General features: G+C 41.7%; 1 protein-coding gene across 1 annotated transcript; it reads right to left on the reverse strand.

Moving 5' to 3' along the window:
- Positions 1-888: 888 nt before the first annotated feature.
- On the reverse strand, positions 889-9128 carry RWDD3 (RWD domain containing 3). Its single transcript, XM_074152305.1, has 4 exons — positions 9018-9128; positions 2813-3297; positions 1989-2104; positions 889-1889 (listed from the first exon to the last, which is right to left on the reverse strand). The coding sequence occupies exons 1-4, from the start codon at positions 9100-9102 to the stop codon at positions 1775-1777; spliced, it is 801 nt and encodes a 266-aa protein (XP_074008406.1). The 5' UTR covers positions 9103-9128; the 3' UTR covers positions 889-1774.
- Positions 9129-10681: the final 1553 nt, after the last annotated feature.

Genomic DNA, 10681 nt, shown 5'->3' on the forward strand with positions numbered 1-10681 from the left:
AGCCTCCTCTTCTCCAAACTAAACATGCCCAGTTCACTCAGCCTCTCCTCCTATGACTTGTTCTCTAGACCCCTCACCAGCTTGGTGGCTCTCCTTTGGACACGCTCCAGCACTTCAATGTCCTTCTTGTAGTGAGGGCCCAGAACTGAACACAGTACTCAAGGTGAGGCCTCACCAGTGCCCAGTACAGAGGCACCATCACTTCCCTACTCCTGCTGGCCATGCTGTTCCTGATACAGGCCAGGATGCCGTTGGCCTTCTTGGCCACCTGAGCACACTGCTGGCTCATGTTAAGCCGGCTGTCCACCAACACCCCCAGGATCTTAATAGTTTGCGTTAGTTGCTTTTCCAGTATACATAAAGAGGTGTGGGGTCATGGTCTGAGTGTGAAACTGGAAATCAACATATCTTAGATAATGATTCACCAAACCACGCTGTGGGAACTAACCAAATTGTACTAGTCTTCCCCCAGTACAATGGACAGAATTTAATTTACACTGAATTGATCAAAACTATTCAGTTAACAAAGAATACCTGAGACATTTGGCTGCTGGGAGTAAGTTTTAGAGAGCAGTAAAGCACATGTTTAGCTACATGCTAAAACCAAGTTAAATGGTGTTACTAGCTCCTGAGAAACTCATGACTTAAAAATTTTTACTACTGGACAACTTACCTAGTCTTGCTAGAGAATGGTATCAGGTAAAATAGAAACCAAAGGACATTAATAATTGTAAGAAATAAGTATCCAGTTCTTCCTAGGCAAACAGAACTTGCACAATTTCATTTGTAAAAATTATGTACATAATTTGCAACATTATACTGAAGACAGACGTGACAAAAAAAAAAATGTATAAGCTGGTCAAGGACACTCACCAATCAAAAAAAAATGCTAAAGGGAGGGAAAGTTTAATAGGGAGTTATAACTTACCAGCTTCTAAAATGACAGAAGACTTCACAGAAGTCTTGAGTGACAGAAGACTGCAGTCTGTATATATATTGCTCTGACAGTTTAATTGAATCAAGGTATTTAAAGAGGCACAGACAGTAAAACCAGATAAAGTGCAAAATGGAATCTGTAAACTATCAAAGAAAATACTACAATTGGCTTTACCTTAGCTTTTTAATCAACTCAAATTCTCCACTTGAGTGTTTTTATACATTTTAGAATAAAAACTAACATTCCAAAAGACACTTCTAAGTTTTTTCAGGCCCCAAGTGACATGAACTTTTTCTTTAAATCAACAGTCTAGCATTTACAGTCAAATAAATGGAGAAGGGAAAGTTAGCAGATGAACGCCTAAGGGATATTAAGTATATGCTGTCCTCACATATTCAAATCTGTGTTTGCTTTTTATAGAAATATCTTCACATAAGCTTTCAAATAAAAATTAATCTTGCTTTCCAGCAGGCCATTATAAAAAAAACACTACCATGAGAGAGAAAAACCAAAACATTGAAAAACAGGGATTGCAAGACAGAGTCTAACTAGAAGACTATTATTTTAACATGATTTCTTCCCAATCTCTCATGCTTGCCATGCAGTCATCACAATTAACTCCACATTCCTTGGAAAAAGTTATCAATATATAAATGTCAAACCATTGCCAATTCTTAATGTATGAACTGCCTTCTCAGCCTTGCAAGAGGATGGCTATTTCTGGCACCTTTTGCAGAAAAGCTTTAACGTTGTTCGCCAAATTCATCCTTTGATCTTCCATCAGCATCTGCAGTCAACGGCTGCTTTGGTCAAAGAGTTTGCTGCTTTCTTTTAATTTCATTTTAAAAGAGGAGGCACAAACTCAGAGAAAAGAGCTGTAAGTCCTGCAGTTTCAAATTCCTTTTGCAGCTCATCCAGCGTTGAATATTCTTTGACTTCAAACGTCTGAAACCTACATTGTAAAAGGGAAACTCATGAATATGCCTAGATTTGTCAGAATGTAATTATCAACTCTTGTTACTTTTCTATCCACAACAGTACCAAATTATACCTTTTATGCTGCGACTGTACTTTTGTCTCACACAGTACACTACTCATTTTCTCTTTGCATTTCTTTCCGCTTGAGTCCACATCTACCTTAGAAGTTTTCTGAAGAATCAAGTACTCCTAAATGACAAAAGAGAACAAAATATTAAATATCAGCTAGTATCTTTGAATTCCAGTAAAATACAAAAATCTGTAACGCAACATGCAGGTTTTTTTCAGAACATAGCAATCAAACTTTGAAAGTGCCAATCCCCAAAAGCGTATGACCGTTTCTATTCATCAGCCTGAAGTTAAGCACAGTTTTAAATGATCTACAGAACATGGGTTTGAAAACCCAAAACATTCTTCTCCAATATTACCACAAAAACCTGCCTAATGCAGTGGGAGTTCATAACTACAGACAAGGAGTTCAAAGCCCAGGTGTGCAGTAGGAGCACCATGTGACCTAAGTCAAAGAAAGAGGCAGAAATGAGTGAGAAATATGTGTTATTAATTTCTCATCACAAATTTTCTGTTTTCTGGGGTGTTTGGGAAATACAGGAGCCTGAACCAAGGCATATGAGTCAGGAAATACAGCGAATACAGGGGTATAATTACAGTGGGAAGCAAAGCAATACAGGCCACAGGTTTACAGGTATCACTGGTTTCTTTGTCACAGAATAACTTCTTTTTCTTTAATACAGAATAAAGTTGTTGGGCCTTCCTGGTCTCCTAATGATCAATCTGTTTCCAAAATTGTTAATCTTAGAAAAACACACAGAAAATATTCAGACACAGAGGTTTCAGTGGTAAATCGATAGAACTAGTCAACATTCATTGTTCCTGCACCTTAATGCTGCTCCTGTCACCCTGAAGAAGAATCAATATTATCCTGCCCATGAACATCAGTCTTCCAGTCAGCCTTAAATCTGAAGTCCATTTTTCCACAGTTTTGACGTATTTTGCCTTTGCTCTCATGTGATCTAAATGCAAAAGAAGCATCCAGATACCATCCTCTGTACTTGTTCCTTTTGACAAAGTAGGTTTTTCACTGCAAACTGTTGCTGATTTCTTAATGACATACTTAAGATGCTGCTGTATCCAAAGAATCAGATCGTGTACCATGGGTTCAGAAAGATGCTTCTTTGCTTGTTCAAGTAATTTATCTTTCACGTCCATACATTGGGCCCTTGTAAGCTGGTCTGAGTTAACAGAAATATCTGGTAGAGTTGATGGATAGTTGACCGGTAAATGAAATAACAGCTTTAAAAGTACATCAGTATCCAGCAGTTCTTTCACACTGATTTGAATTCTAAATGTGATTCCATGCGTCTCTGGAAAGTATCAAAAAATAAACATTAATAGTTTGCTTGAAGTTGAAATAACATGAGTTAATAATATATATGTATTTTCTTTAACAATTCAACTCAAATGACTGCCATTCCATATAAAATAAGGGGGGTGGGTTTTTTTGCAGGTGGGGGGTTGTAACCAATGGCTCAAGCTATACTTGCAGGGGATCCTGAAATGAAACACTTCCATACCATACTAGAAGGAAAGTTATTAACACATTCTAAAAAGCATTCACACCTTTTGGCTCTTTCAAAGTCTAGACAAGTCAGTAATAAGAACTATCTCTCAGAAACACATAAGTCAGCCTCTACAGCTCAATAGCAGCAGCAAGGACAACTGAAAATAGAGACTTTTCTGGATGGACTCAACACTGCCCTAACTCTGCTCCTAGAGAAACCTGTAGGACATCTACCATCAATATCAGCGCAAGGCAAATATACTTGTACTAAGCATTTTTGAAGAAAACCATTCAAAAGCAGTTCTACCCTAAAGAGAGATTTGGAAAGAAAAATGTCAGATTCTTTGTCCCCTACAACTTTCAGAGAAACTATGCTTAACTCTTCTCTGCCAACTTCTCTACAACAGTTGGACTGTCATAATTAAAACACCTCTGTTGTACATGTAACCCTAGATACCACACACATACATATATATATACACACACTTAAATAAAAATATGCATATATATACCCACATCATCTAGTCAAAACTTCTTGTTGGTCTACTTCAGAACAGAATTATTTTCAGAGTGAAAAGAAAACACGTAGTACATAGCAGGAAGGGCAAAAGACCACATCCTCCTGATAGATCACATAATCAAAGACAATGAATATGGAAGTTATGTACAATAATTCCTGCAATTAAACCTTCTTGACTAAAACACATTTCACAGAAAAACAATAAAAAACTTCATAAAGTGAAAAGCAGGGACAGAGACCTAACCTACTTTTGCTCCTCTGCAATGAAGAAAGAGGGTATCAGATAAAAGATGATCTTCTTCAGATGTTCTCTGCTTCACCCCTTTGATGCATTCTAAACACCTCACCCCATTTCTTTAAAAAATTGCTAAAATGTCAGGTTGATTCATTCTACGAGGGCAGGAGAAGTCAGATTTGAAAGGCAGATGAGAGCAGAGCTGAGTTTCAGAGGAGCTCTTTTGAAGTGACTTGCCTTCTTCTCCCCCTACCTTACCTTACCTTCCTTTACATGACAGTCAGTTGAATTATGTTTGATTAGTATTGCTGATGCTGCTAACCAACCTCAGTGCTCTCTATGATTTTATATTTGAACCCTACTAAATAAGTGAAAGATCGTAAAAGTGGCTTGGACAGACAGAAGCACTTTAGAGAGCTTAGCCAAGGGCTTGTTTCCAAACCTCATTCCTGGGTCATAAGAACAACTCTGTAGGTCAGAGCAGTCACAAAATAAAATAAGCAAACCCTCCAAACACAATTGCAAACTCTAGCATTACTGTAAAAAAGTCTCCAAACATCTACAAACCATTGCTACCTAAACAGAATGAAATGCAGCACCAAAAGTAGTGAACACAAATCCAGTGAATTACATGAAATTACACTCAACCATGTGCATAATTACAGGCACTACATGTCAAAGCCTCGTTCCCTATCAAAGGGAGTTGGTCTCCAGTCTTCTAAGACCCCATGAAAGGTTCCAGACTATTTTTAAGACAAGTTTATTTCTCAGAAACATACAAGCCTTGTAAGAGACTCCGATCTCCACAGCATCCATTGGGCAGCATGCAGCCCTCGTCACGGGCTGTAGCTATGCATGAAGACCTTCCCACTCCAATCTCTGTCTGTTGCTGCCCTGACAAACATTTCTTACTGGGCATCAGCAACTGCCATTAGGCTAGGCTCAGTACACATAACCACACACACAAGAAGAAAAGCCTGCACTGCACCTCCTGGTACCCCCAGCACTCTCGTGGCCATCATGGAGGGTCTCCTCACACAGACAGTGCCTGCCAAGCCACCTCCTTCCAGCTCCTGCACAGGGCAACCACACCAGGTACATGGCCAGCTGAAAGCAAGCTGCATTTGGCTGAACAGTATTAACGTTATTCTATTCCTGCCTGTGAAGCACTTTATTTTAAACTATGCTGCCAATAGATTTTAAAATGCACAGTCTATGAGTTGAAGAATACTACTCTATTGCCAGCTTAATTACAGTGACAGAAAAACATGTTACCTTTCTGATAATCCTCCTAGGATTTTTTCACTAGCTTGTCATACCAGATCTCACCAACTCAGAAGTAACTGAGGGATAAACAGACAGGCCAACCTCGCCCCTTCAGCAAGGGCCTCCTGCTGCAGTGATCAGATTCTTAAGCCTGCGACAATCTCACACCTTTCCCTGTGATGATGAACTAATCCGAAGGAAGCAGCGCAGCCCCGCATCCCGAGGTGTATCACCCTGAGCCATCGCGAAAAGCCCAGCCGTGCTCATTTACATCTGCTTCAGACTTACTTTTAAAAAAGGAGAATTGGTTCAAAACGCTTATGGGGCTACAGTGTCTAAAGTTTATTTAAACATTCCAGCATCCATTTTCTGCACCAGCGCTGCAGACGGCTGGCAGAACAAAGAGCGCACCGCCGTCGCCCTGCGTAACAAGCCTCTAAAGAAATATTTCCTTTGTTTGCACGCGCTACAAGCTCTGAGTTGTCTTCACAGCAAAATGGTGATTATTTCTGAAATAAAAGGTTGGGTTTGACCGTTCTGTTGGCATTTAATGTGCTAATAAGACTAAACTCAATACATTTTAAGTCATTTTCCCCCCTAGCTGCATGCTTATCAGTATATTTAGCTCTCGCATACTTCAGATTTTTTCTTATGTTCCATGTCAACCAGACAGATATCCCCCTCCTCTCCTGCCCAAAGGCATTTTATGCAACACATGCAGTCTATTTTTAAATTCAGAATGGCACCTACTAACATACAGGCTTAGAATATATAAATATATTTTTATAGCAAGCTTGGTGAGCAAATCAGAAGAGAACAGATTAACAAGCAAATTATGGATTTCTATCTGTAACGCTAATTGTTGTAAATAGATATGTAAGGTAAAAAAGATACATTGTAATTAGTTTATTTAAATTCATCAACACATCGGTTTTGATAAAAACGTATTTTAAATTCTGAATACTTCATTGTTAAATTCCAGAAAGCCAAAGTTTTTAGCATACCAAGAGACCTGCAAAAGCGTTTTCTTACATTTCTCAAAACCATAAATCCCCAATGGCCTCCTTTTTGATCCTGTGGATCTACACACAAATTACTCTTAATGTATCAGAGATAGCATAACATAAAATTTTTCCTGGAAGTTACTTCTGTGGACCATTTGTCAATGATAATTTATATGGTTTGAAGAGATAAAGCAAATGTAAGCTAATGAATACAGCAAAACTCTTCTGTATACAAACTAAAGGATCCGGTAGCTCCAACACAAAATAAAAGTAAATTCTCAAATTAAGAAAACTACCAATAATCATCATTGTACATAATCTTTTCCATTCCAGCAGAAAACGATGGAAATCAATACACATGATCCTAGCATATTGTGTACACAGCCTGGCTAAAGGCCCTGCAAGGTCACAAACATGAGTACAAATATAATAGCCTGTTCCTGTTGTGTACTTGTGGCACTTCACTTTACATTCCAGGAAGATTTCTAAGCCTTTTTTATCCTGGTAACTTATAAACACAAAATCATTTTTCTGTGTATGAAGCACAGAGAAGAATATGCTTATATTCCTCTAACAGATTTGGAGGAACAGACGTGCATATGCAATGTTCAGATATGTTCACATTTTTTAAAATAAACATCTGCTAAGCCTGGATACTGTATTTTCAAACTATGCCTGAAATAACATTCCTGAACTTTTTTACTTTAAGAATATAAAATTCAGTTGAAACATTTCATCAATCGTATTTTAAAAATACAACTCTAAATACCAACCAAAAAAAATAAAATGGCAGAATTACCTGCCCACACTAGAGCAAGAAGTGCATCATGCAGATCTAGAAAAAAAAAAAATCTGCTTTTAGATTACCCCAGTTAGTTGTGCTCCATGCAGACACTAATGTCTTCATCCCTCTGAGGCTGTCTACACACAAAGTCCTCTTCTCAAATAACCACTTGCTGTTCTGTGCAAATCTATTTCAACAACTACTTTTAAATAAAAGTTTGAGGTTTATTCAATTGCCTAGTTAGTTATTAGTTAAAGTGAGTCCCTCAAGAGCAGCCACACATGATTTCACACCAAAGCAACACAAAGTTATTTTCACAGAATCACAGAATGGTTGAGGTTGGTGGGGACCTCTGGAGGTCATCTTGTCCAACTTCCCCGCTCAAGCAGGGCCACGTAGAGCAGGCTGCCCAGGGCAACGTCCAGATGGCTTCTGAGTATCTCCAAGGATGGAGACTCCACAACCTCTCTAGGCAACCTGTTCCAATGCTCGGTCACCCTCACAGTAGAAAGAGCGTTTCCTTATCAATCCCAGTTCTTTTGGCCTGAATACACACTGACAAAATCTGACGGCAGGCCACTGGATCCATTTTTAACAGGATTCTCCAGGACTCTACCGCAGTCCAACCAGCAGGAATCTGCTTGCTGGCCATCACTCCACTGGGGAGCTGGGTAGCATGCTGCAATAGCTCCCGGGTCACTAGGGGACAGTAAGTGACACAGAACATATGTGTATTCTCTGTGTGTGTGTGTATATATCCCCAACAAATACATAGGAGAGTTGTCGTATCTGTAGTAAGCACTAAGCAAAATGTACTTAGGCTCTGAATCCGAACAGACATACAACACTTGCATATCCCACCTGACGCTTTCTTTAAGCCTGATAGTAACCGCTGTTCTACACTGAGATTTATTCTGCCTTGCTGAAGGGGCAGCTTCACAGCACTATGACGGCAAAGACTGATAAAAGTCGCCTCTTAAAATTATGCTCTGATCCACAGCCACCATGGCTGGCACAGAAAACATGGAGTAACGGTGTCTACACTTACTATGTTCCCAGCCTACAGCATCCAGCAGCTGATGGGAGCAAGCACTACGAATCTTCTCACCCTCCCTACAGCAAACATGAAAGATGATCCTTACTACCCTGTAAAACCTACAGCCATATGCCTGTTGCTGAAGCCAGAGAACATACGGCACATCGTTAAGGCCCAGAAAAAGAAAGAGATGACCCAAGGCCTCTTATCCACAGCAACAGCTGGCCCCCTGTTAAATACTACAGGATAAATGCCAGGTCTTGTTACAGGTGGGAGATGCAAATGCTTATTCACCTGAACAGCGGCCAGCCCATTCCCACTGCTGCCCTTCACCTACTGCAAGTTTCCACAGGCACAACAAACGGCAGGAATGAAGAAACTCGCTAATTATTTATATAAATGAGGGCCCACTAGGCTTTGTCCCCTGCAAGCAGGCCAGCAGCAAAGATACACGGCACGACAGGGACAGCCGAGAACGCACCCATCCTTGCCGCTACCGCTAATAGAAAGAGATTAAGCCGGTGCTGCCCCGCTGGGCAGAGCCCCCCCGTCAGCCGGAGCTGATGAGGGGAGGATCCCCAGCCGAGGCGCCGCCGCCGCGCCGGATCTCGCCGCCCTGCCCAAGAGAGACCCTGCCGACCCGCGGTCTTCTCGGCGGAGGATCCCGGCTGCCTTCACCTGAGACCCCCAGCACCTCGCAGGCGTCCGGCTCGCAGTAGATGGCGGCGAGAGCCGAGAGCTCCTCCAGCGCCAGCTCCGACATGGCGGCGGCGGCGGCTGAAGGCGGGGGTCGGGCTGGCGGCGGCGCCCCCTGCCGGCGGCGGGGCCGGCCCCGCCGCCGGCAGGGGGCGCCGCCGCCAGCCCGACCCGCCCCTCAGGGAGGGTGCGGCCGGCGACAGGGCCCTTCCAGCCCGACCTCCCCCGGCGCTGCTCCTCGGTTCAGTCAGGCTCGTCAGGAAACGAGTAGCCCGGCAGCCTCCGAGGCGGCGAGGGGCAACGGGCAGCACCGGAGGCGGGAGGCTGTTTTCCCTCAGCGCCGAACAAAATGGCCGCCCGCGGCGGCCGGCGCCACCCGATCCGCCCGCCTCCCTCTTCCGAGGTGTGACAGGAATAACCTCACCGTCCTCGGGGTGCTGACAGTCAGCTACACAGGCTCATAAAGTTTTAGTAGAATATGCATTTATGCTGCATGTATTTTGGAACAGGTTGCCCAGGGAAGTTGTGGATGCCCCATCCCTGGAAGTGCTTAAGGCCAGGCTGGATGGGGCTTTGAGCAACTCTAGTGGAGGTGTCCCTGCCCATAGCAGGGGGGTTGGAACTCGATGTCTTCCAACTCTAACCATTCTTTGATTCTATTCAACTGTTGTGGCTTTGTAATCCGCCTGACTGAGACTGAGGTCTTCTACAGCCAACGGTATGGCACAGTCATCTTCAGTATCTTTTTCAGGAAAGTATATACCATGCTAGTTTTAATGCCCTAAATTCTGTTGAAATAACAAGAAACGGGAAAGTGCAGAGCTGGGAATGAGGCAAAGGACATGAGGGGATGCCAGGAGAGGGGGGGCTGTGGGAAGCCCTGCCAGGGAGCAGCCCGTGCAGCCCAGAAGGCTTCGGTGGGAATTAGCCTTAAAAGTGCCTCATTCTACTATTAAGAACTTTCCTGCCCCTGGTTTTTCCCCCTTCTCCTCATCCACTTTGCATATTCCATTTTACATGTTTAAATAAAAAACTCGATGTAAATGTCTTTTAAATTGACACTATCGCAAGACACTGAGGTCCCTATGAATAAGTTACTGCACTCTGACATTTGGAAGTCATCAAATGAGACAGTGTAATGTCAGCTTGATATTTTTCACACTATGAAAATATCAGCTTCGTGTCAAAGATCTAAATTCCATCTTAATGTAATAAATTTTCTTGTATTCACAGACTAGTGAAAATGCTAAATATTTAAATTTGAAATGAACTTCTACAGTTACAATCTGGCCTTCATATTCCATTATTATTAAATTGGAAGTCAAGATATTATTTTCCCTCTTTTTTTATTTCTTCAAATATTGCGGTGTTTGATAGAATAACATTAGCCATATTCATTTCTTTAAATAGATGCTTTCTCATCAACATGTGGCAAATAAAGTTTAAAAAATTTAAAAAAAAAAAACAAACTTGCTTTTTAGAGTCAGCCTATATTAATTCAGCTCCAGCATCCTGTCATAAATTGATATGCCGCTGATGATATCAGTATTTTCCACTTTGCCTGACAAGGCAAACAGAACTCAACCTTTCATACGTAGGTAAGATTAATCTTCCAGTGTTATTTGCAAAAGTAGTATCCTTTGCTT

The sequence above is a fragment of the Numenius arquata genome, chromosome 8 (genome assembly GCF_964106895.1).
Source record: "Numenius arquata chromosome 8, bNumArq3.hap1.1, whole genome shotgun sequence".
NCBI classification, from domain to species: domain Eukaryota; kingdom Metazoa; phylum Chordata; class Aves; order Charadriiformes; family Scolopacidae; genus Numenius; species Numenius arquata.

What these genes read in the sequence shown, in the direction of transcription:
- RWDD3 (XM_074152305.1), bottom strand. Translation starts at nt 9,102, where the DNA reads ATGTCGGAGCTGGCGCTGGAGGAGCTCTCGGCTCTCGCCGCCATCTAC. An exon ending in CGAGGTGCTGGGGGTCTCAG is followed by an intron (nt 3,298 to 9,017) that starts GTGAAGGCAGCC and finishes GATACTTTCCAG; the next exon opens with AGACGCATGGAATCACATTT. An exon ending in GTGACAGGAGCAGCATTAAG is followed by an intron (nt 2,105 to 2,812) that starts GTGCAGGAACAA and finishes TTTGTCATTTAG; the next exon opens with GAGTACTTGATTCTTCAGAA.